At 50.5% G+C, this 27293-nt stretch overlaps 1 protein-coding gene across 1 annotated transcript; it reads right to left on the minus strand.

Moving 5' to 3' along the window:
* Positions 1-3627: 3627 nt before the first annotated feature.
* Positions 3628-25288, minus strand: LOC122366829. Its single transcript, XM_043339445.1, has 2 exons — positions 25045-25288; positions 3628-4458 (listed from the first exon to the last, which is right to left on the minus strand). The coding sequence occupies exons 1-2, from the start codon at positions 25139-25141 to the stop codon at positions 4046-4048; spliced, it is 510 nt and encodes a 169-aa protein (XP_043195380.1). The 5' UTR covers positions 25142-25288; the 3' UTR covers positions 3628-4045.
* Positions 25289-27293: the final 2005 nt, after the last annotated feature.

Raw genomic sequence — 27293 nt, forward strand, 5'->3', positions numbered from 1 at the left:
TAAAACACATTTTTATATTGTCTTTTATAAAAAATACAGCAATTATTACATATTTTATTACTATCAGCTTATTGCGCAACTTATAGTTTTACGTGAATTTATGACTATATTCTATTTAGCATTATACTAAGCGCCGGCTGTAAGCTTGACATATTGAAGCAAAGGCGTAGAAAGCAAACATGAGCCGGAGGAGAAATTCGTAGCTCTTCCATTTTTTTTTTAGCCTTTTGAAAATTGTCAGGAAGGAATGATTTACATACCAGTACAAAGGCATAAGTCCTCGATGAGCTATGTTTCTTATAAGGTGAGTTTAAAGTTTTGCTGCCGCCCGCCTCTACTTTTGGTCTGAGGCTTCTACTTATGGAACATGATATCCTAACAGCTGCTTATACCGATACCATACTTAGCTCCTTATTGGTTTTTAGCGTGCTGCCAGTAGTTTGAAATCGAACGTTGGATACTATTCGAGTGGAGACTGGAGACAAGTTGTAAAAGTTATGCTGGTTGTTTGTGAAGCGGCGTATAGCTTGCACTAATGCAGGCTGTAACTTTCTAAATTAGCCGTGCTTCTCATAAACAGAAAAATGCAGTAAAGCTTCAGAGAAGGTGTTAGCTACGCTAATTGGAACTATAAAATTAGAAGTAAACTTAGTCCAAACATTATTGCACAAATTGAATCACATAATATCAATAACAACTGCCCTCATTGGCATATTGGATCCATGAGTGTAAGCCCGGCAGTATTAGGCTGATACAAACGAACTTGAACGTAGCCAAAGGAGGCGTCCACTCTATCCGGCTGTTGATTGTCATCCATTTGTGATGTGTTGACGTGAAAAGCACCTGCTCCTAGTTTTCAGGCTATCCAAACGACCTTCTGATGACTAAGCGTGCGTGTTTATCAAATAAGTGGAGTGGAAACTAGGACTATCAACCACAACTGCTGCCATTATTTTTAGCTCGGATGTCTTTCGGAAGGAAAAAGGAAATAATTATTGGGCATTTTAAGTATCCGGCTGGCCATAGAGAGGTCCGCAGCTCATGTGACGTCAATGTGGAGGCGTGCATAATGATTGGCTACGCTATGATAGCAAGGTTTGTCGAAAAGTAAGCGGATACAATTATACCGTCACAGTCAACGTCACTGTCACCATTCCGTCACTGTCACCATTCCGTCACTGTCACCGCCACAGTCACCACCGTCACTACAGCCACCACCACCACCACCACCACCACCCACCAAGCACCACCAGGCACCACCACAACCGCTACCACCGATCCAGGTGACGACCTGACCGCCGGCCCGCCGCCGGCGGACTGGCCGACTCGACCCACCGCGCGGCGGACTAGCCTAGCCGACACACCGGCGGACTGGCCGACTCGACACACCGGCGGACTGGCCGACCCGCCACATGCCGCGCGGGGGACTGGCCGGCCCGCCACATGCCGCGCGGGGGACTGGCCGGCCCGCCACATGCCGCGCGGGGGACTGGCCGGCCCGCCACACCGCGCGGCGGACTGGCCGGCCCGCCACACCGCGCGGCGGACTGGCCGGCCCGCCACACCGCGCGGGGGACTGGCCGTTCGGTAACGGGCGCGGGACAGAGGCGAGGGCTGCGGCTGCTGCGGCGGTGACATAGACGGTGGCGGTGACGAGGAAAGGTGATTTTCAACTGCGCCGAACCTCGGTGTCCAGAAGGACAGTCGCATCTTGATCATATTCTTCTCCTCTTTCAACGTGCCCTACGTTGTTTAATATTACATTCTCTAAATCATACACATTCTTTATAGCTTGTTTTTAACCCTATTCCTGGCGGGGGGGCCTCAGGAGCCCCCCCCCTGAGGTTTTTTGGTTATTTCTCCCAAACGCGTTGAGCTAGGAAGCTCAAATTTTCTGACTTTTCCTTAAAGGCTTCTACGCAACATGTCTGAAAATTTTGAGTTGATCTGACCTCAGGTCAGGTCACCAGAGGCGGTTTGGTGACCCTACCTCAGAAAAGTTTGCAATCACGCCAGAGCTAGAGTTTTTGACCGATCAATTTCTTCTCTTCAGGCTTTAGTTAGGGTACCAGTATGTGCAATTTGTATATCTCGGAATTTTGATATCGGTGACCTAAGGTCAGGTCAGTTTCGCGACCTCCCCATTATAAGTCAATGGGGGAAAAATCAACCCCCTGTTTTTACCACTAAAACGGGTCGGAATGGCCCCATATACCATACATGACTTCATATACGATCAACCTTCACTACCTTGAGGTCTGTTTTGCTGTTGGGCAGCTGTGAGGTTATGTGACGTCATCAAAGGTCACCAGCGGTTTTTGGCCAATCACTCCGTACAGGAACAAGATACAGACGCGTGGATGGTTTCATTGTGTTCAGCTCGTCAAGACGCATCGAATGATATACATGATGACCTCGAGGTCACGTGACCTGAGGTCAACCTTTGACCTTGACCTTTCGAGGTCAACATATATATCATTCGATGCGGATTGACGAGAGGATCACGATGCTGCCCTTAGTTTGTTCCTATCTTGACTAATTCGAAAGTTATTCGAGAAAAACTCTCTCCATATCTAGCGCCGCCATTTTGACTTTTTCGACCCCTGTGACGTCATCTTTGACCTGACCTGAAAATGACCTTAGTAAAAATTGTAGATCTTGACCGTGCGTATCCGATTCCGTTTACCGTTTGTCGCTGCGATGTGTAGTTTTTGAGATCTGAGGGGGGGCCGAATCGGCCCCCCCCCCCCCCGCCAGTTTCTTGTCCCGGCGGAGCCCGCCAGGAATAGGGTTAAATGAGAACGGTTAACTGTAAATTTATTGTTGCGAAATGCAAGTATATGGATCAAGTTTCTTGTTGACGTTGTAACCGCTATCCATCCGTGGATGTAACACTACCCCAGACACTTCAAACACTAGAACAGGGCTGATTTCCCGTGCCACGTGCTGGTTAGTTCGTCTATGCCTTCAGCTAGGTGTGCTAATATCAATATGGTGTCTGTGGATCACCTCAACAAACTCTGAGTCCAAGTTAGAGCACACAAGTGTGATAATTTTAAAATGCCATTTGTGTCTCGCTGTGTTGGAAATAGATTGCTAAGCAAACAGCATGCTGAGAACGTAGAGCAGCTCGACTATTATGTGACACCCGTCAGTGACGGATTTATTTTACCGCGCCATCAACGGCGGTAACTGGGTGTGTCGGGCGTCTCTGCAGCAGTCTACCACATTAGCTGGGCCATGTGTTTTATTGGCAGGAAATCGATCACTGCTGTTGATCCAATGAACAGTCGGAACAACTATCGAGGCTGCCATGTTTACTGGGTAATCACCTGAAAAGGAATTTGTTCCGGCTCTTGAACAGCCGTTCGATTTATTGGATGAACAGTTTAACAAATGCACAGGAGATCTGCGCGCTTCTTGAATTAATTAGCGTCGTCGGTCGGACCCATTAGCTTACCACATACGACCAGATCGAGGCGGATGTAAGCATATTGCCGTTTCAGCCTATTTGAGCTATAGACTATAGAGCCTCGTGGAAATGGGTTGTTCAAAATGCTAAAAATTGCTTTCATGCACCTAAATGATTTGAAATTGACAGCACTCTTCCACACAAAAATGAAAGTTGGAATGACTGCAACTAGTATTAGAAGACAAATTCATGAGACTTGATAAGTCTCAGCATAAATCATGCCCGTATAGACCCGCATACCAATGCTGCGCCAAGCGGTACACCTTCGTTTATTTAGGAAGCAGACTGCTTTGGTCCGAAGCAGTAAAAAAAAGACAAAAAACTAACGATTGACGCGTAGTTATGCCTCGGTTTAGATGTCAAAGATTGAGATTCACCGTTCCTGAATTGCTGCCTCGGTGCGCCGCCAGTGCAGATTATAACAAAGCTGAGTTTCACTCATCTGCCACAGCAGGTCAGTGGCGCTACCAGTCTGCATGAGCACCACGGCGCCACTTGCGCTCTATAATACACAGCACACAGAGGGCCCACAGATCGGGCCGAACAGAGCCGGTCCATCCGGGTACTCAGTACTCACATGAGGTCGCCGAGCCGCAGGGTCTTCATGTTGGACTGGACGAGCGCGCAGGACTTGTGGTCGCCGATGCCGACGGCCCGTCGCCGGCGCATCCCCGGCTCTGGCGCGTCTCCATCGGGCACGTTGAGCGTGACGCGCCTCTCCGCCGGTCTGTCCGGCGGTGAGACGCGCTCGGCAGAGGTGGCCGACGCCGGCCGGCCCTCTGACGGCGCGTCAGCGGCCCCCTCGCCCTCCTCCGGCTCGTCGCGCTCGTCGAGCTGGTCGCGGTTCTCGCGCAGCCGCCGCTCGCGACGCTCCTCCAGCTGCTGGGTGACGAACAGGGACTGACGCCTGCCGCCGGCCGCCGGAGGGATGGCCACACTGCTCCGGCGGCGGCTCCGAGCCGCACTGGCAGCCAGCATCGTGTCTCCTGGGGGTCAGAGTGCAACGGGTTAGACAGGGTACCGGTTAAACCAGGGCACCGGCTTGGAGAGTGGTCAAGGTATTATGGAGTCTTCTTGAAGTGTCAATAAACTAAATAGCTAGGTAGTCAGACAGCGGGTCAGTGCCGGGGGATAACAGGTCATACATTGGGCAGAGCACAATGTCAGACAGTAGACAGAGCCAGGCAGCAGAGACGGTACCCGGTCAGACATAGTACCGACCAAGTCAGAAGTGATGGTTGCTCAGGCAGGGTGTCAGGTCAGACAGACTAACAGCAACTGGCCGCCACCTGCTGGACGCTCAGCCAACTGAGCCTACCGTCCCCGTTGGCCGTTACCCAGGACAGATGGCGCTGTGTACGATTTCAGCTCGTTGAACATGGACGGTCACCATGGGTGCAGATGGGTGGAGCCGCGCACGATGGAAACATTTTCTTTTATAGGTAGACATGTTTTACATTTTAGGTACAGTCAGAGGGCAGCTGTTAGTATACTGTACTTAACTGTACACTGTTATTATGAACTCGTTCCCATTACAATTTGGAAAGCAAAAATCACTCTACAATAAAGAAATAAGAAGGTATTCGCCACTGGCGGCTATGCAAGATGATGTTGAAGGGAAACTGTTGGATGTGCTGCATTGGACTGTAAGACCATAATGCGCATGGAACCAAAGACATGTCGACTATCAATTCGGGGCAGCTCCCTCTCCCTCAGCCCAAAGCAAGGAGCAATGGAGCGACGGAGCATGAGCATTGAGCACCACCACCTGTTTCCTGCCTTGACGCCAAGGTTACCATCCGTCCGTCGGCGCGGCGCCAGACTGTACGAGCCGAGCTTCGCGCCGGCCGAGACTGCCTGCGGTGGTAGGCTGTTCCGCAGCACTCCCGTGTCTGGCGGAACAGGCCGGTCCACCCAATGATCGCTGTCGCACTATGGCTGACGAGCTACGGTTGACACTAGGCGAAGTTTATCTTACTTGAAATATGATATGCTGATATAACTGCATGTAGTTAGAAGGAATCCTAACAGGTTATCATTACTCAATGCTCAACAAGTATTTTGGTGAACGGGAAACGATACATTATTCGTTGATAGGTGAGCGTTGTAAGAGAAAATTGGATCTTTTCTGTACGTGCCTTGAATATTTTATCATGATAACTACAGAGAGTGAGACTCGTTGATACTATTCACAATATATAGTGCTTACACTTTCAACCATCTGCATCTGCTTAATTTTTGAGCGAGCGTATGCGCCTCTGATATTCTCATTTAGGCAAAAAGGAAAGTCTCAGTTATTTTCAGAACACTTTTGCTTTTCTCCATTAATGGCTGCGGGATGTTTCAGCAACAGGGACTAAAAGTGGGTGACCAGACGCATAATATATGTATACCGCCGACGCTGGGCCATTGTGCAGCAGGCTGAAGTTAAAAAACGCCGCTGCGTCCCGAACTCTACCGCGAGAGAGGAACAAAGGGTCTGCGCAAATTGAAACTTGCAACAGTGTTATCATAAACTCATATGCATGCGCCTCCCCTTGAATACGGTCTAGAAAATACAGGCCAGGGGATGAATGTTTAATTAAGTGATTCCGCTCAATGCATAGGTAAGTGACTACCACTAAAATCAAATAAATGCTCCAACAAATGCACCTAAATTGTATATTGCTATGTGTTCTTGATCAGAGAAAAAAAATATCAGCGCATTTTACCAGCAAAATAACTCATAAAAATATAGCCCCAATGCTAGTCAATTATGTACAGAAAGCTATTAGGTATATCATTCCGCTGCTATGTCATAAAGCTATTTCCGAATTCATGAAAAGTTTTTGAGGTGTACGATGAATTAGTAGGTACATGCAAATCATGCATACAGTGTCATCCACATGAGCAACAACAGGCTGTCACAGATAATTCCGTAGATGGCCCGTAAAAGCCCAGCTCGCATATCGTAAAACGGAGCTGTTTCAGCGCGGGTCTGTTCTTCCCCCGTATAGCCGGCTTTACGACTTTGTTGTTTTCCTGCCATTCGCTTAACAGAGAACAGATGAGTGAGGAGTGTTCCAACAAGAGTGAAGCAAGTTGAGTTAGTGCATCAGCTTCCTGCAATCGAACTACAGCAGCTCGGGGAGTGATCATTGCCCGGAATATTTCCAATGGTTTGAAGCTAGTTGCTCGAAGTATACCATAGTCTCATCCATGACCCTATCAGCTTCCCTGGAACCATGAATACACAGACATATGAAAACCTTGTTTACAATCTGGTGTTGCATGCTATTTGATGCAAACTGTTGTAGCTAATTCCGCGTGGGAGCGGCGGCCTGTCAATAGCTGTCATTTTACGACAGCAGATTCATGAATAAACCAATCGAGTTACATTGGACTGGCGACAGCTCCTCTGTGCACTCCGCCCACGCATATGTGAAAATCTGACACATTGGTGACAGCATGCCATCGTCGGGCTCACATCAGTTCATAATCCAAGTGACCAGTCTAGATTTAACCTTTCTACCAGAAATCCGCTTCCATTAATGCAATTGTATTTTTACCGAGATTATCAGATGCTTATCGACGTTGATATTGAGATGTGACCAATGTCAGGTAAAAGCGGAAGCAATTAACGATGAAGTAAGTAAGTACAACTACATGAAAGTGCCATCGAACCTTTATGACGCGAGGAACTGAGCCTCCGTACACTGTAAAAATGTTTACTATTTTTGTAATTTCCTTGTTATCCGGCCACTTTTCACAAACAAAATGCGAGTAGACTTCACTTTTCACAAACAATGTAATAATTTTACTTGTTAATGAAAAGTGGCCGGATAACTAGAATATAAGTAAACATTTTTTTTACATTGTAACCATGTAACCGAGCCTGCGCGCTGTGTCACCTGATCCCGCCGTCCCTCTCCATAACGTCTGACCTGGCGTCGGAGCCGGACAGCGTTATTGGTGGTGCCCGCTGCTGGGAAATGGAGTCTGCCTGCCCGGCTCCACAGCGTGCCGGCGTCAGCAGCCGCCGCCGCCAATAGCCTCGCCAGCCGCGACCTGTCACCCGGCAGGTGACCAGCGGTCACGGCCAGCGGTCACGGCTCGAGTGACTCAGCAGACCGATCGGTACACTGCCTCAGCCAGACAGGACCCTCTGTCTGTGCTGGTTGGTGTCGTGAAGTGATGTGCAGCGTGTGCAAGAAATACATTGCATTATTTCATCATTATTCCAAGAAGGAGAAGTAAAAAAGTCACCGCGCTGCTTCTCCTCCAAGGAAACTTAGAACAGGTGTTTCGCAAGACCTCGGTTCCGTTTCCATTTTCGTGTCCGTGTCATCCGTGTCCGTGTCCGTGTCCGTGTGTCCGTGTCCGTGTCACCTGAACCCCAGTCTGTCGACGTGACCTGCTCGGGTTCTCGCGGCCGAGGCCCGGCGGTAGCTCAGCCGCCGTGCGGGAGGCTGCCCCGGCTCTCGGCGCTGCATGGGGCCGGCTCGATAGTTCTGGGGCGTCTCATCGACACGCCTTTCCGCCGATGTATCGGCCGACATTCCGCGACGCCGTGTCGGAGCGCACGCAGCGCCAGACAAAATGAGATCTGCCCGCCCACCTGCGTTCCTCCGCCAGCAGAGAGCTGGCATGTTAAACGGTAGCAGATTGGTGTAATTTATTTGGATCATTTCTGGTAAATTGCCGAGTAATGGTGTTGCGTCGGAGCGGCGTCGCTCCAGCAGGGCAGGTTATCGATCAGCACTGTGCTGCAGACCTCACTGCCGAGCCGTCAGTCGTTCAGACACACTGAAACGCACGCTAAAAATATGAGCTCGGTGTGCGAGCGCGCCGTTCAAGACCGCCTGGCCATCCGGGACGGAGCTGGTTCTGGCACCCGCTGTCTGTCGGCAACTGCGGAAACACGCCAGCTGCGCCAAACACCAAGGCTTCTGTTCGGGAATTTAGTAAATGACGAATCTGACTGGTCTGCTCAGAGAGATTGTAGCCAAACCCAAAGGGATATTTGATTTGTAATTTTTAGTTTGTGATTTCCAGATTGTTTGCATTGCTATTCAGTTGAGCGGTGAAAGGGCGAGGCGCGGCACAATCAGGTGCATTTTGCAAGGGCTTATATAATGCTTATAGGTGTTTCTACTCAGAGGATGTGGTTGAAATCGCAGTGGCAGGCTAAGTGGTTTGGGCCCTCTTGCCGAATATCAGTTTACCTATTGCGCTCCCTGGTAAAGATAAATGGTAGCTACCAGTATCGCCTAAAATGTACTGTATCTGATGAATGTAACATATCCTGTAAGTGCACCACGTTCCATTACTGACGTCTCCAATTCCTTGATTCGGTTTTCAACCGAAGCAGGCCTGGTCCACTAGTTCAAGTGAGACACCACCCTGGATTGTTTTGTCCGTCCGCAGGGCGCAGCTCGACAGCGGCAGCCAACACTTGCAGACCACCACAATGGAGTGGAAATGGATGTCAATGCCTGAAGTTCAACAGTTGGTAGAAAGTTTAATGATGCGCTTGAGCCGGATTAGTCGTGAAAGCTTTTCACTCTCTAATGATCACTGATGCTTACGCTTTCAACCTTTCATCCAAGCCAAAATGTCAACAAGCCAAAGAAAGATGTAAGCGTGTTCGTGATTTGACGCTCATGCCATGCTGTTCCATATTCACTGGTGCCAATGACAAATAGAAAAGAAGTCAGTACCGTAAGACCATTTATATATATTTACACACATAATTATAAACAAAAACCAATCCGAAAGAGAACCGGCCAGGCTCAGCGCCGCGAGGCCCCGAGGGCCCGTTATAAAGGGACGGGAATGTGGTTGCGCCTCTGGGAGGTCGTGGAAGCAACCACGTGATCCGTCATTTCCCCGGGCACGGGTTACGTGCCGTCAGAGCCGCCAGGTGAATATGAAACCCGATTATATAATTTCCTCCCGATACTGAAACCGCCAGTCGCTAATTAAGCATAAAACTAATGAGCCATTACCAAGAATCCCCGCCTCTGGTAATTGCTGGAGCGCGCCTTGAACAACACTGATTTGAATTCGATAAGCACGGTGAGCGGAGCGGTGTGGGCTCTGGCCGAGCGGGGGCGTGTTTCGGTCGCCGCGGTGCGTCCGGTCGGTGGTCGGTCTGCCGGCGACGGACCGAGATTGCTCCGTCCATCAGAGGGTCCGGACGACCGTCCAGGACTGCCTCCACCGCCGGTCAGAGGTAACGGCATACCGAGCGACACCGCGTGTATCCACTGAACCAGCGAACTGACCGACCGAGACGCTGGAAACGGCGACTGGACAAACTGTGCACACGGACTGGTCAAACGCAGATATCATGTGAACCAGCTGTGGACTCTCGAGGTGAACATAGGAGCTCCGACAGCCAGCCTGCTGATAAATGCTGCTGAGCATCAGAGCAAATATCAATGAGCATGTAAACAGTCTGACAAACCTAACATCATGACTACTGCAGCTGTCAAATCAACTGTGCCAGTTATATATTGAGCACGCCATATTGGACCAGCTTTTAGCGGTGACCGACCAAGTTTGAGTTCTCTTTGACCATTTATCGGTTGAGATCGAAGATAAAAAACACTGGGCAGCTGGGTATCTGTAAGTTAGACTTACATAAATAAAAAAAAACGTGCAAAAGACGCTTCTTGGACGCATGGCATCTTGATACTATTGCTAAAAAACATCTGCTAGCAGTGCACAACTACAAGGGTGATTACAACTTCTGTGCTTACGTAAGTCCAATCAGTTACCAAAACAGACGAGCGTGGCTGCACACCGCTGTTTCCTACGCCTGTCGCTGTGACCGGACTGCACTGCAAATATCTCCGTTCACGTCACACGATGCCAATTGGCCAGTCCCGGGAAGCATGTGGCCTTGGGTGAGATCTTTACCTCCTAATCGGCCGCCCAGATTCGAATACCGGGTAGGACACGTAAACCTGTGTCTTCCTGGTCGCTTCGAATTGGTTGCTGACGCCTTCAACGTTCAGGCAGGATCTAGGTCCACTCAATATGTGCAGTACTTCTTCCACAGCCTATACGCAGACCATTCAAAATTATCTCTCCTCCCCCTTCTCTCTAGTTGGCGTATAACTAACCAATCCTGCCTCTCATATGACACCGAATTAGCGGCGAACCCGGCGCAGCGAGCCCACCACTACTGGCTGTATTCAGCGCGCTCACAATACGCCGGACCAACACGGTCAGTGACACTGCAGATGCGCTCAATCTGCGCTGCCGGGCGGATCAGAGGAATGTGTAATCACTGGATAATCACGGTGCGGCGCCGCTGCAGATTATCCCCGGCTGTGCGGTCGCCGCTGGGTGTTTATATAACGGCACAGGGTGTGTCGGTGACACGGCGACTACCTGGTATAACGGAATGATGCGGTGATATTTACATACTAACGCACTGGGAGCATGGTAACTACAATATCTGGAGCTACAATATCAAGCGCGTGTGTCATGTGGGATCGTTATACCGAAATAGGCTCGGAACACTAGCATCAGCCATCAGCATTTCTACCTGTGTCAAGCTCAGGTAGACACACAATGGTGATTTCAGGAAACATTTCACAAGTAAAGTTTGTTTGGAGTCATTAAAACTAATCCAGTGTGGTGATATTGCTACCCCATTTCGAACCCTCAACTCTCAAGTTTGATTTAAGCTCAGAATTGACCGCCATACTACGGTAAGACTACACCAAGTTTTCCCTTTATGAGCGCAACATATTTGGGTCACCTTTTCACACACCGGACTGCAGCAACAAATAACCGTTCGTGTGACATTTACCGGTCTGGTCCCAGTGCCTGTCCATGTATCCGCCTGCTCGGGAGCCCGGAGAACAAAGTAAGAGTAAACAACGCTCGGCAGGCCGCCATCGATTAGGTCTGAACGATAAATTCGCCTTTTGTTGTCGCGCCGCTCCACCGTGACGGCGAGGTGCGGCGTGGGCGCGCAGGGAGTGCCGCAGTCCCCGACAGGTCACAGCCCTCCCGTCACATACACACAGACTGTGACAGCTGTGTCAGAACTAATCACGGGCCGCGGCTGCATGCATTGTCGGTGTGATTTATCACGCTTAGGGAGAGTGTGAATTAATGAACACCGAGGTGCGCCAAAGTGATTAATCATGGGTATTATTTTGGGGAATGCAAGGCGTCATTGAAAAGTCGGGTTTAGATATTTGATTAAAATACCTTGTTGAATATTGTCGAGCGTTCCATCAATATCTGTAACAAACTTATGTCCTTGAGGTGCTCACACAATATGCTATCAAGAAACTGAGGAGCTGAACAGCTAGACAGAGCGCTTGTCTTCTTACAAAGCTAGCTGAACTGATTGGGATGCTACGGCAGTTTTTGGCCGACCTTCAGCGGTCCTCACGATCATCTTACGCTGCCGTCTGCCTGCCAAAGACGACCCAGAAACCTCAATCGGCCTTTGATAGCGTTTTCCTGACTTCTTTTACAAGTGATTATTTCAGACGTAAGTCGAACTTTGAATGAAACCGTTTGGCATTGTTCAAATGTTCAAGCTAACATGGAGCGAAGCCCGTTTTGGTCCATTCGTGTCCCCGTCAGCATGGAATCATAGTGTGTCAATGGTTACGGCTTCGATTTGATACACCTGTTGCAAGGAAACGTCAATGCTTTAAACGCCTTTTCACGATAATTCCGTCAAACATGATCAGAAAGCTAAACAAATGTTGTCTTCAAAAGCATTCTGCTGAGCTGAGGTGACATGAGCCAGTGACGGGCGGGAGCGCAGTGACAGCGGTCGGTGTCGGGATCAGTGTCATCAGGTCATAGTCTGTGACCGACCGCTGAGACGCCGCGGTGCGGCCCGTCGGCGGTCCCCGGACACCGCCGATCGCCCCCCGGGGAGCACACCGTCTCCCGCCGGCCAGATACATATAATATCGGGGTCAGCGTATCGGCATGGCGACACCGCCTCCACCCGCCGAGATGGTGGGAGCCGGTCATTTCCGCCGCGCGCAGCCCCGTCGGCCCCGTCGCGTCGCCCCCGTCGGTGCCCAGCCGGCCGGGGAGGCTCGCCATTTATCACCTCCGCACCATCCCGCATCACATCTACAAACCGTGCCGGTACGGTAGACAGACCGAACGGGTGGCGACTGAGACGCGCCGTTAGACACTATATTTCCTGTCACGAAGAATAAAAGAATACGTATGACTGCTTTCAAAAGGCTGTTTGAAAAATGGGCTGTTTGTTGGCGGATGAGGAGTATTGGCAAAAAATCCTACTGGTTGCCAAGGACATTATGTGAATATTATCATCGTCAAGACAGCGACATGGCTGATCGATAGACATACGCGCAACTGAAGCATGGTTGGCGCAATGAGCATGAACTCCTAATAGCCAAATCCGATAACTCAGACATATTCAAGGCTTTTGTTGCTGACAACATCACGAGCAAAGCGGAACATTTCAGGAAAATGAACATTTATCTCCGCCAAGGATAGGGAGGCTAATAGCATGCATGTTGCACATTGCACATCACTCACAAAAGAAGTTGTTACTGACAGGAGCTGGTCACCTTTGAAAGTCAGCTACAGCCGATAAAAACTATGGGCTTCTTATCATCACGCCAGTAGTAGTTTGGGATAAAACCTAAAAATCATACTAAATCATTACAATAGACGTAACCACAGTAATAACGTTACTAGTCAATATTCAACAGATGTCTACCAAACAATGTGCAAATGCGCTAAAATGACTTGACAGACATACGCGCATAAAAGGCACGGTTACCTTTTATTCCAACACCGAAAATATTGCAACTTTATCAGAAGTCCTTTTCCTCGGTATATATCAGTGATTACGAGCGAGCGAGCGCAGCGAGCGAAGCGAAGTCTTTTCAATATAACGGTAAAATCTCAGTATGAGCGGCCCGGCCCGGCCCGGCCCGGCCCGGCCCGGCCCGGCCTGTAACGCTTTTGAGAGGCTTATATCTCAGCAACCGCTGGACCGAATGGCCTGCGGTCTTTTTTGCTGGGTAGCCCCATCCCTTCTACCCCGTAATTGACTACTTTTGATACATCTCAGTGACCGCCGTGGCACGTGCCACGTGAAAAGTCAAGGGTGTTTAAGCAGTTTTGCAAAAGTAATGATTTTGAGAGGCCCATATATCAGCAGCGGCTTGAGCGATTGTCTTGCGGTCATTTTTATAGGGTAGCTGCATCCCTTCTACCAAAGGTCGGATACTCTTCATCTATGTGAGTGACCCCCACTGCACGTGCAAAATACAACAATAAGAGGTGCCAATTTTGTTCCCATTTCAGTAACTCGGTAATTACTGGGGCGATTTCGCTGAAACTTGGCATACAGGTAGGCACCCACCAGGCAATGCATTCCCATGTGTTGCGGTTAGGGTGCTACTGCACGTGCGCACGTGCAGGGGGCGTTTCCAGATCTCGAGAACGGCTGGGCCGATTGCGCTCAAATTTGGTACACGGTTGGGGACCGGTTAGTAGGATGCCGTGCAAAAGTCATTTTGGACCCCGTTTGCACGTGCGCACGTGCAGAATGCCGCTTCCAGATCTCAGGAACGGCTGGGCCGATTGCGTTCAAATTTGGTACACCGCTAGCGACCGGTTAGAAGGATGCTTTGCACAAGCCCGTTGGAATTACCCTCTCGCCCTTCTGCACGTGCAGGGCTCACTATCTCGCTCGCTCGTTCTTCGCCCAAAAGGCGTTTTACTGGTGTTAGCATAGTAAACTGCAAAAGTGTAGCCGGGGTACCCGAGCCGAGACCGCACTGCGCCTGCCTACTGTGTGGCAGACGCATTGTTTGTCTCTATGGACGTCTGTGGTAGACGAGACACTGCGCATTCAGTGCACAGGTAGCCGTAATTACCTGGGCTCGTGGCCGGCATAAATACATCAGACACCGCGCCGGTGCGTACTGGATACACTGGAGGCTGGCAACTCTGGCGACCAGTGAGCAGCTGGCAACTCGGGCTACCACAGAGATAAACGGGAGCGGCTGGCGACCCTGGCGACCACGAGCTAAGCGGTAAGCTGCTGGCGCGACTATGGCGACCACAAGCCCGACAGGCGGGGAGTGGCTGACGATTATGACAACAATCTCTATGAGTAAACAGAGGAGAGGCTGGCGACCCTGGCGACCACGGGTCCTACGACAGAAGCCTCTGGCGACTCCGGCGACCACATGTGCTGAGTGGCAGCACTCTACCGACCGTCAGAGCCCGAGGCGATACCTTTTACGTGCGGGGATTTCACCGGTCCCCGAAGCCGATCCATTGTCACACAAGGTTCGGAATTAAGCTCTTTAGCCGGGATATTTCGAGAAACTAATTACAATCTATTGAACACATCAAAGGCAATGTTCAAAGAATGTGATATAATGCCAATTTCTTTGAGCGGAACGCTGTTCAATGGCTCATGAGAATGTTTCGCGTAAAGTAGGTATGGTTAAATCGTGAAGTTATAACAACGAAACGACTCACCAAAATGACTTAATTGCTCTCCGGCGCAGTAATAGCTCCTGTATCATTTTCCACAGGATGTCATTATCTGTTGGACGTGTTCTCGGCACTGTTGGCACACGGCGGTATCGGATTGTGAGCACAATACCGTCGGATGCTCTGTGTGGCGGGCGCCGGACCCGGTTCCACAGACCCCATACAATCAGCCGGCGCCAGGCGGTCATTAACCCTCGCCGGCCGAGGGGGGGGGGGGCGGGTGCCGCCCCCCATAGGGTTTTTTCGCGATAGCTCCGAACACGCTGGCGATAGAGAGCTGAACCTTGGCATACCTGACCTTTGATCCAAGCCGCATCTTTTGACACCAACTGCATTTTTGGGTCAGGTCAGGTCACTGACCTATGACGTCATAAGTGAACCTCTGCACGGTCTTCAGATGTCGCAACTTCGCAACGCCCTCACTGCCAGAGGAGATGTCACAGGGAAATGAAACTTGCAGGATCTAGTATCCATTATGAGTCTCACAACTTGTATATCTCGGATTTTTCCTAAAGGTCATATGAGGTCAGGTCATTTTCGTGACCTCACCATTATAAGTCAATGGGGAAAAATGAAAACTGCTATTCTGGCGCCGGGAACGATCTCCAACTATCTCAAGCACACAGAATCGTGATTTGATGCACTCCTTGCAAGGTTAGATGCGTCACTTTTGCAATGTTGACCTTGCGTGACGTCATTTATGACGTCATCAAGGTCAAATTAGTTTTTCGTCAATAACTCTTGATCAAATTGAGCTAGCGAGTCGAGAAAGCCACCAATGGACTCAGGAAGACCTGCCGAATCGAATGATATGCGACATTGCGACATATGACCCCTTTCGACCAGCTTCGTGACTTGGGGGTGCTGACCTGACCTTGACCTGAGGTCAACACCCCAAGTTGACCTGACCCGGACAAAAAGTATATCATTCGACGCGCCTGATCAAGGCGAACACGATGCTGCCAAAATCGCGGCTCTGCGGCCGTTTTTTGCGAAGTTATTCACCAAAAACTGAACCGTACCCTGGGGCACTTGACCTGACCTCAGAGGTCACCGGTTGACCTAGGACCTTAAAATCGGGTTTGGTACCCCGATCGTAACGGCGCACACGCTCGTTTTTTTTCCGCGACGCGCTAGCTCCACCAGGGGCGAAACGGCGAGGGGGGGTCGTACCCGCCCCCCCCCCCTCGGCCGGCGCGTATGTAGAAAACCAATAGGTCCGGCGAGGGTTAATCCCCGCGCGGGGCCGGCGGCCGCCGTGGCTAAGTGCAGCGTCATCAGCAGGCGTCATCAGGAGGCGTCATCGGACGGCCACTCCGATGACGTCTGGGCGATGCTGGGCGCGCGCCAAATGGGCGCTCTAGCACACCTCGGCCCGACAGCCGGGGCCGGCCGGGACGCTCGGCGGCGCGACTGGCCGCCGATGGACCCGCGGTCGAACAGTGGCCGAACGGAGACAAACAGTCCAACGGGGAGGTCAGTCGTCAGATACTCCGGCAAGGAGCCCAGCATTCAACAGAAGAGGTATGCAATAAAGTACCGATACATCCTGTTTTCTAGGAACTGTTGCTGAAATCCGCTTACGAGGAGACTTGAATCTGAATTGGTTAAAGTGATCATTTGAACACAACGCTACATGGGTTATTCTATGATTAAGTAAAAAAACATCACCGAGTTTCGGCAGCCCTTTGAGACATGACATGAATCTCCAAACTCCAGGATACTGGTTTTACAGTATGCAGCCTGGACGTGAGATTGAGCCAATAGCATCAATGGATACATTATCGACGTCAATGCGCCCTTTGCTATACCTCAGTACAAGCATGGTTCATAACTTCATTATTGTTGTTAACCAGTTCGGTACCAAATTACCATGTTAATCATGACTATTACCATGAACTAATCGCTTGTCAAAACATAGTCGATAACCTAAAAAGCTAATCCGGTATATATTAAAGGACGAGTCTCAAAGACTAATTTCATGATAAAAGCTCATGAAATCAATCATGTGTCCAGCTTTTAGGAAATAAATCTCATTAAGTTTACGTTGAAAAGTAATCTAGCACAGGCAAGCCGTATCAATGCAGAATCCATGTGTGTTAGGGGTTAACCCTCGCCCATGTAGGGGGGATTGGTGCACCCCCCCCCCCCCCTGAGGCTTTTCGGAAATAGTGCAAAAACGGCGGCGCGCAGCGCCGCCAAATTTTGGGTACCTTATGGGGCAAACCTTGCGCATCTTTTGATAAAAAAATTTGACCGGGCCATGTCAGGTCACGGAGTTATGACGTCACAAAGGGAACAGCCTCCGGCCGGATTTTCACAAACTGAGTGCCAACGCCCGAGGTTTCCTGCCGGTGGTACGAACATCGGTTGATGGATCGTGATGAAACTTCCCATGCATGTTGGGGCAAGTATTGGCTATCATATGGTATAAGAAACTTGACCAGGTCAGGTCAGGTCACGGAGCTATGACGGCACAAGAGGAACAGCGTCCGGTACTATTTTTGAAAAGCGCCCGAACCACTATTTTGCTAATTCTTGTCACCTCAATGGGAATATGCAGCAATATTAGCTTCTATAGGGAGCAAATGGACCTCCCAAATCCAAAAATACAATCAGATTTCAAAAATTTAAATTTTGATTTTTCGAATTTCTGCCGCCGACTGTGACCTTGCCGACTTCCGGCGCTCCCAACGCGCCATTTTTAGAGCTAGGGAAACGAAATACATACCAAACGATAGAGAATTGATCAAGGAACACGATAGTGAAGGTTTCAAGTCGATATCTCCCACCGTTTTGCCGCAATCGCCGCGGAAAAATGAAAAAAGTCTATTTTTCCGAAAATTTGACCTTTGACCGGTCAAAAGTAGGTCAAATGTTGACCTAGGACCAAAAAATATACCACCAATCGCGAGATCTCGGCGAGAGCAATCCGTTGGTTTTTTCCGCTAAGCTCTACGACGTTCCGTTTTCAAACGCCAAGGGGGGGGGTCGCACCAACCCCCCCCCCCCCTGCATGGGCGAAGGTGGCAGATCGCCGTTTACGGGCGAGGGTTAAGTGAACACTGTACCTTTAATTATAAGCGGAATTCTTACTGACGAAAGTAGATACCAGTAATACAACGGTCTCTGCAACTATGTCAAGTATCGCCTATTGAAATGATCTTCTGTAAACATACGTATTGCATATTAGGAATCATATGCACTCCATAATCCTCCTTTTCATAAGTTTCGTCAGAAATATTGCGCGCCAGTGTCGAGTCCATTTCCACTGCTCCACGTGGAATGGAGGCGCGTCGGTTATGTGCTGATTTCCGCCCGCCTCTCCCCTCCCCTGCCCTCCGTCTCGGGTGTCGGACCGGACCGACGGACCGACAGGACCGGGCCGCCGCCCGCCGCCCGCCGCCCGCCGCCGCTCAGCCCAGATCGATTCGCGCTGTCTCTATATTAGATGTCACCTGGGGAGTGAGGGCCTAATCAGGGCCGGCGCCTCTGATCTCGGCAGTAGCCCCGCCACCCCGGGGGAGAAGGTCGCTCAAGTTTGACACAGAGTGCTCCGAGCAGCCCTGAGTCGGCCACAAAACTTCACTGGACGGCTGCGGGCTACACTCAGACGCCGAGCTCCGCCGACAGACACCAGAACTGGCGCCAACTCAGGCCGCTCTTCATGCTGGCTCACTGCTCGCAGAGTTCCCACCTTCCTGTGAGGTTTGAACCTAGGTTTACGTTGCTCTAAGCCCTGGATCAATAGACCAAAGTATGTGACTGTATCTTGCCTGCAATGTTTGCAACTCCATCGACCACTATCCCTGACTGAACGCTGCGTTTGGCATTCCTCATACAGCTCCAATAATCAATAAACACAGTCACAAACAGCTCGAGAAATCGCATCGTCACCGAAACCCTTATTCAAAGGAGAGGAGCTCCGAGGAGATGAGCCGGTGAGATCTCCCGTCCGAACCGGCCCCGCGACGGACCGAGCCGGGCCCAGTCGATCGTTCGGTCTGTCTGTCTATCTGTCGGTCTGTCGGTCTTTCGGTCTGTATGTCTGTCTGTCTGTCTGTCTGTCAGTCTAGCGGTCTGTCGGTCTGTCGGTCTGTCGGTCTGTCTGTCGGTCTGTCGGCCTGTCGGACTGTCGGCCTGACGTTCTGTCTGTCGGTCTGTCGGTCTGTCGGTATGTCTGTCTGCCTGTCTGTCTGTCGGTCTGTCGGTCTGCTGGTCTGTCGGTCTGTCGGTCTGTCAGTCGGTCTGTCGGCCTGTCGGACTGTCGGCCTGACGTTCTGTCTGTAGGTCTGTCGGTGTGTCGGTGTGTCGGTCTGTCGGTCTGTCGGCCTGTAGGCCTGGCGGCCTATCGGCCTGTCGGTCTGTCGGTCTGTCGGTCTGTCAGTCGGTCGGTCGGTCTGTCGGTCTGTTAGTCTGCTGGTCTGTCTGTCGGTCTGTCGGTCTCTGTCGCTCTGTCGCCCTTTCTGTCGGTCGGCCTGTCTCGCTCTGTCGGGTCTGCTCGGGTCAGTCCACGACCGCCACCGGCTCGTAATAGCCGCGCTGAAGTGGCCACCGCTGCTGCCGGGAAGGGCCATCGGGCTCTGGTCGGCTGCCAAGCGCCGCGGCGCGCGGCCGCTGTTATTTTCTGCCGCCGCTGGATGGCGGAAATGTCCGCCGGTCGGCGCGGGGACGCCGCCCCGACCGGACAGGGTGGCCAATGATGCGTGCCACGGCAGAGAGGCGCCACGGCAGAGCGGCGACACGATCCGACACGCTGCGGATGTCGCCGCCGGCGGTAAAACAACGTCCGACAGCGGGCCGGGAGGGCGTAGAGCGCCGGGGCTGCTGCCGCTTCCAGCGCGGGGACAGGCAGCGGTAGTGAACTGCGTGGGAAGTGAGTGAGTGGTATAGGAACTGATGGTAGGTGAAATGCTCAAGCAGAAACACAGAAATGGGAAACCACAGAACAACTTGACGAACAGAGAGAAGGAATGAGAGAAACGGTTGTGAGGAGGAAAATGAGGACAGAGAGAGAGAGAGAGAGAGAGAGAGAGAGAGAGAGAGAGAGAGAGAGAGAGAGAGAGAGAGAGAGAGAGAGAGAGAGAGACCATCGAGGGAATACACAGCAAAAAAAAAAATTGCCTTGTAATAAATGTTACCTATCTAAACAATTCCAGATGCAAACTTCTGCAAAGTTACAGGCTCCAAGTTTGACAAACAATTCAATAATTATATGCTGCACTCGTGCTCATACAGCACGAAGCATACCTCACAAAAATGTCTGCAAACGCTTGTCCAAAGAAGGCCTGGTTCGCCTGTTCGGTGTCGGTTTCCGAACGGCATGTGGCCGCCGCACGATTACACAGAACACACCTGTTGCAGCTATCGACTCTCCATGCACGCCACCCCGCCCCTCCCCGCCCCGCCGCGCCCCTCCGGCGGCGGCGGCGGCGCGGCTTCATTTGGTTCGCGCCGTTCCGAGAGGTCGGGCAGACCGGAGCCTCGCCCATTGAGGGCCGCCGTGTGCGGCACGACTAACGATCCCGGCCAGACAAAGAGATGAGCCGCTCGCAGATCGGCGCGCCGCCGCCGCCGACCGGGGCACGGCAGCGCGCCGCCGCCGCCGCCGCGACGGATTAGCCGCCGTCGCAGCCGGCATCCGAACGAGAGCGGAAACCGCAGCTTTGGCCGCCAACACCGCCGCGGGAATGACAATGCCCGCCGAGAAATGGCAAAAGGCAGATACGGATAACTGCGCGATTCAGAAATGAATGTTGTTGAGATAACTTCAGGCAATTAGTGTAATGTGACTGCAGTCCTATCGTAAAAATTATAGCGGCATCCATAAACTCAAGTGCATGATGCTTGCTCTAAGTGGCATAGTCTTCACAATGCAAAAAGGACTTAGAGTCAGGCTGACGAAGACGTAGTGTTCTTTCCAAGTTTTTCATAACCTTTGCACAGCATTCAGATAGGATTGTCACTAACCCTGAGTTAAATCGATCAGCAATTGCAGATTCAGAAATTACGATTTGTAACGCTGGGGGAGGCAAACATCAATAAAAAGGTTCTCATATTACCACCACCTTTCCTCGAGCCTGCACATTGACCAGCGCAAACCAAATCAGATGACTTTTGTGATCCCCGCCATTCGGTAGCTGGACTGACAAGTGCCACTGGCTGTGATGAAGGTGGCGTCGAATCAATTTTCTTCACTCTATGTAACAAAATCCATGGATACAAAGGGTGGGTATATTTGTACGAAAAATATATCGTTATCAGCTCACAATACTTCAAGCATAGGGGAGAGTGGGGTAAGATGCCCAGGGTGCAGGAAAGACGCCCCACCCCCTCTAGCGGGGAAACAAAGAATCGAACCTGGAAATTAATGTTCTTAGCGTAAAGCGGAAGCTTGCCTTGTTACCTGCACAAAAATTTGCGAAGCTCAGTTGGGCAACGGCTGGCTGGTGATTGCATGTTTTTTATTTGCTGTTTTCAAAAAATATTTTGGCGTCAAAACATTGTAAATATCAAAGAGGGTAGATAATTTTTGCGTCCCTTGCTATAGTCGTGATACATTTACATGCTTGTACTGTGTCCCAAAGAGTTTGTTTCAGGGTGTAGTTTTATGGCTAACAAATTGTGCTGATTTAACCCTCGCCCGCACATGGGGGGGGGGTTGCCACCCCCCCCAGGTAGTCTTTCTGCTCTGCACTCAACATTTTTAGAGTTAGAAGGCTGATTTTTCGTATAGCTGCTCCTCTATCCTTTCTTGATGTCCACTGAAAATTTCAAGTTTCTGTGATTTTTGGTTTCAGAGATATGACCTTGTTTTTCAGGTCATGTCATGACCCAAATGGCCAATTCTCAACATCTTGCGTTTGCCATGGGCCTTATGAGCTTTTGACACCCTGATTTCGGCATTTTTTGCCAGTCTTACCTCCCACCTATCATGGAACATGTTGTTCGACGATGTACAGGGGTCAAGGTCAGGGTCAAGGTCAACCTAGGTCATCTAAGATAATTGCGTTTTATGCAAGCTGAATTTACTTTTTTGAAGTTTTTTGACTGCATTCTTGAAAAAAGCTTCTCAGATCATGATTTCATGTAATATGGACCCAAAAACAATCGGTGCACACATCAGTATACACACAGACACACACAGACATACAAACACATATAATTGACTTTGACCTAACTTGACCTGAAATGACCTCAGCAGCAAAATTCTGGTCGGGTAGTGTGACAAAGAGGTTCTAGCTGGCTTGGCACCAGAAAACAGCATCGCCATTGGTATTTGATAAGCAGCACACTTGATATCCAACGGTGACCCAAAACAGCAACATTTTTTAGTTTGACCTGACCTGGAAGGTCAATGACTGACCTGAGAAGGTAAAACTGGGTATCATTGGATTCGTCTCTTCCCAAAGAATCTTATTCGTCTTTACTGCTAAGCTCTATCTCCAACAGGAACGAAATGGCGCGGGGGGTGGCAACCCCCCCCCCCCCCCATGTGCGTTCTAGGATGGGAAAATGGCATGTGCGGGCGAGGGTTAACCCTCGCACGACCAGGCCATTTCTCATAACACGAACGACCAGGGGGGGGGGGTTGTTACGACCCCCCCCCTGGCGTTTCGAAACGGAAGGTCGTAGAGCTTAGCAGAAAAAACCAACGGATTGCTCTCAACGAGATCTCGCGATTGGTGGTATATTTTTTGGTCCTAGGTCAACATTTGACCTACTTATGACCGGTCAAAGGTCAAATTTTCCGAAAAAATCAAACTTTTTCAACTTTCCGCGGCGATTGCGGCTAAACGGTGGGAGATATCGACTTGAAACCTTCACTATCGTGTTCCTTGATCAATTCTCTATCGTTTGGTATGTATTTCGTTTCCCTAGCTCTAAAAATGGCGCGTTGGGAGCGCCGGAAGTCGGCAAGGTCACAGTCGGCGGCAGAAATTCGAAAAATCAAAATTTAAATTTTTGAAATCTGATTGTATTTTTGGATTTGGGAGGTCCATTTGCTCCCTATAGAAGCTAATATTGCTGCATATTCCCTTTGAGGTGACAAGAATTAGCAAAATAGTGGTTCGGGCGCTTTTCAAAAATAGTACCGGACGCTGTTCCTCTTGTGACGTCATAGCTCCGTGACCTGACCTGACCCGGTCAATTTTCTTGCACCACACGATAGCCAATGCTTGCCCCAACATGCATGGGAAGTTTCATCATGATCCATCAAACAATGTGGGTATCACCGGCAGAAAACCTAGGGATTCGGCGCACACGTTTGGTAACTGTCGGCCGGAGGCTGTACCTCTTATGACGTCATAACTCCGTGACCTGACATGACCCGATCAATCTTTTTTCGGCAAAAGATGCGCAAAGGTTGCCCCAGAGGGTATTGAAAATTTCAGTCCGCTACGACAAGCCGTTTAGCGTGCACTTCGAAAAAACCTCAGGGGGGGGGGGGTTGATACAACCCCCCCCCCTAGGCGTTCTAGGGTTAATGTTACTTCGGTACCTTGGGGTAAGATGCCCCCTGTCCTGATGGGGAAAGACGCCCCCCTAAATCCGTAGGCTTTCCTTCAAGCAGCCCGTCAAATCATTTATTACGTACTTGTGATGAGAGACAAAAGCCGATCTGGGACTATTGAGAGTCCGGTACGGTCGGGTGCTCCCCATGCCGGTTTCTCGGCCCACACAGCGACTTTTTGGGCGGCATCTGACTCTGAGAGCCCTCACGACGGCCTCTGTGGACCCCATTATTGGCTCCAGGGCTCCTCACGACATCCTTTGAGGGCTCCCACGTTGGCTCCACGGGCCGCGCTGGCATCTGAGGTCCCCACGATGGGCTCGAGGGCCCTCAAGCATGATGAAGACCTATAAGGGCCCCACAGCGGTCTCCGAACGCCACCACGGAGGCTTGTTTGGCCACGCTGGACTATGATGGCCCTAACGATGACCTCTAAAGCCCCTTACGACTACTTTTGAGGGCCCTTACGATGACGTTTGGTGTCTACTGCAGGCTCGAAGGGACTACTGATTAGTTCAGGCGATTCACGTGCCCATTTATGCCACTTATAGTGCAGGGGGGCATCTTACCCAACGCCAGGGGGCGTCTTTTCCACCCTGTGGGTTAAGATGCCCCCTTTCACTTCTTCAGGAAAATGCTTAATAGCAAAAAAAGTTATCATATTTCAGGCACGAAAGTGTGATATTTTTGGAGAAAAATGATGTCGGCTTCCGTTGAGACTCCAAGTTTTGGCTTTCCGATCGTCATTTTCGAATAATAAATGACATAGTCAAACCCTGGGCATCTTTCCTCACTCTCCCCTACCTAGGCGGTATTACCAATTTCCTTTTCTCCGATCAGGAGAGGCTCATATTAGCACAGCAAGGAAGGAAATTGGGATAAATTGATGAAGCAGTAAAACAGCTATGCAATTGCAGGTTACCACCATTCAACCCAGCTCAAAGTCTCTCTGTCAGCCAATTGCCACGTGGGAGACTTCATGCTAAGCTTTTACAGTTTGCACCTCAAAGCAACATACGAATATGATGCAGAGATCACTTTTGTTGGTGCCGATGAACGATTCCAATAGAGAAGTCTGACTCAATCTGTGCAGTAATTTAATTCACGAAATTAAGCAAATCTACTCTGAAGAATCGCACCAGGCTTAGCGCGACATTTCCAAAGGAGCGCTAGTTCAAAGCAAGTGAGATAATGCAATGAACTGGAGGACAATGCCAGCACATCAGCGCTAGAGTAGGCAGCATGGCGCCGCTCTAGTGCAGTGACAACCGATAAAATCAGCACAGTCGGCCTTTTTTATCAGTCCCCACTGCATGGTATCTCTACCTAGCGTGCATGGTAAGAGGAATCAAACAATATTATATGCATGCATTTTCACATCGAGGAACTGTTCGTGATTCGGGCTGATTAAGTTAAGCGTTGCTCAAATAATCTGTCGATTTTTTTTCTTTTTTGCAAAGCGGGGCTAGACCACTGCAGTCCCTTTTTTAGGGGGGGGGGGGGGGGAGGAGAGAATAGAAGGCAAAAACTTGTTCCTTACCGGGCTGTTCGTGCCAGGGCCACTCGTGGTCGTATGCAGGCTCGGGGCTGTAGCGTTCGTCGCTGTACCCATGACTTCCATCCAAATACCAGGTCATTATGAAGTTATCACCACTGCACTGCTCCCTGTCACCTTTGACACACAGCTCGCCGCCCGCCCTGCGCCGGTGACACCGCCCTGTCCTCTCCCCGGGCCGCCAGCGCCGACACTGTCCTCCGCCCCGCCCAGGGGACAGCCACCTACCCTCATTAGGGGGCACCCCGGCCCCTCGCCAGAGCGGCCGCCCCAGCCAGTTGACCGGGTCGCCGCTAGGGGCGCCACTATCGCGCTAACGAGCAGGCAGTGGCCCGAGGCGGCGGTGGAGGGGGTGGAGGGGGTGGTCAGCTCATTACCCACTGTCCGGCAGGAGGGGGGAGGGGACCGTCGGCTGCCCTCTCCCGTACTAATCCCGGCAGACGGCGGTCGGTTCCGGACTCGGTTAGTCCGCCATTACCACTGCCCCGCCGCCGGAACCGAGTGCATTGTAACAGAGTGCTACAGGCGCCGATTTACATATGGACGCTCTCCTTCATTAATGCAGATGCAAGGTGGTGCGGCGTCCTAATTGTTGTTCTCTATTGACCACGCTATTATGTTCGTATGGTTTGGGGCGCAATGGCTGTGTCAAATGTGACAGTAGTGTCTTCGGCATTAGTTTTATCTGACGTTCAAGAGTGGACATGCTAAGTAGGCGTCTAAAGACCGGCGTATATTAGTGTAGTCGACATGCCTCGGATGGTTAAGCGCATTAAGGACGAGCAGAAATGGGCCTGACAAAGAGCTGTTGAGCACATTTGGCTAGAATCAACTCCACAAATGCAGTGTGAGATGACGCTATTAAAGCGTGCTATAAGCCAGCTACTCGAGTCTGATACAGCTTTCAGTTGTGACAATCTTACCGACTCTCAAGAAACGTTGCGGCGCGAAAAAAGTTACCTGCCTAAGTTACGAAAAATACCCGCCTTCATGCACAGCGTTTAAACGCTACCGCCTACCAAATAATGGTTCCAAACCATCAGGATACGAGCAACTTGGACTATACAGAGTTATTTCCATATTCCAGACCACATGCTAGACCCGACCAAATGTCTGTCACCTGAAGAAGCGACCAGATATCAGACAACATACATATGTGACGTACATACGCATATTGCATGTTGTTTGTGATGTTTTTTTTTTAGTGCAGCGGCACATCACACGTCATTACCCATAATTGCTTCATTCTGCGAAGACCAGTTTGTGGAAACTAAATATTGCACTGTCCATACCTTGGCATGGCCAACGAGCAGTCAGGACACGGCACTCGGCACAAACAAGGTTATCCCTCTGTTAACATTCGATAGACAAGACTCATATTATACGCATCTATCCATGCTATTAGCAACTGACACTGATACCTACCTCCAGGCTCCACCCGTTCATCGCATTCACTAGTGAAAACACCATAAAAAGGTAAAACATGTAGCTCACCCTTCGCTCATCAATCGCATTACACAATTTCATACCCTACCATCAGCACAAAAGTGGTATTTCAGGTTCGCACATCTATAACCGGGCACTGTGCGGCTCATTAGCAGAGTTGCGCTGGTCTGGGCCTGTCGCGGTTTCCGGGGCGGGCCGCTGGACCGGCCGGCGGAGCGTGCAGGGCCCGTGTGTCCCGACAGGTAGTCGATAGGAGCTCCCATTGGGTGTCCGGGTTATGGGCGACCCGGCCGGCGACACCGGCACACCGCCCCAGCCCGGCACGTCCGCGCTGATTTTATTGACTGGCTAATGGCTCCCAGTTTAGAATAGGGCAATGGGCTCGCAGTTTGTCGGTGACTGGACCAGACGTGATTCGGTCTTTTGGTGGAACGTGCAATGGTGCCAATGGTTTTTGTAAGCCATGGACTGATCCATTATAATTGGGCTTTATTGTGTTTTTCGGGTAGTAGGTACATATTGATGCCTGCTGTCGGTACACAATCATTTTTTGGCATGACCTTCATAAGGCCAATGGCGACATTGCCCATTTATCATTTATCTGTGACTCTTTCCTTGATAATATCGTCATTCATGAGGAGACGATAATGCATTTATAAGCGCAACTGCTTTCTGCCGATAGCATCTAGCGAACTTCCATCCTTATAATTTCTGTGCTACCTATTTGTCCTCGTATTTTCTGCATTTGTTACCACCATTTTTGCTTTTAACTACATGCATAGTCGCTC

This window comes from Amphibalanus amphitrite, unplaced genomic scaffold (genome assembly GCF_019059575.1).
Source record: "Amphibalanus amphitrite isolate SeventyFive unplaced genomic scaffold, NRLGWU_Aamphi_draft 000833F_arrow, whole genome shotgun sequence".
Taxonomy (NCBI): domain Eukaryota; kingdom Metazoa; phylum Arthropoda; class Thecostraca; order Balanomorpha; family Balanidae; genus Amphibalanus; species Amphibalanus amphitrite.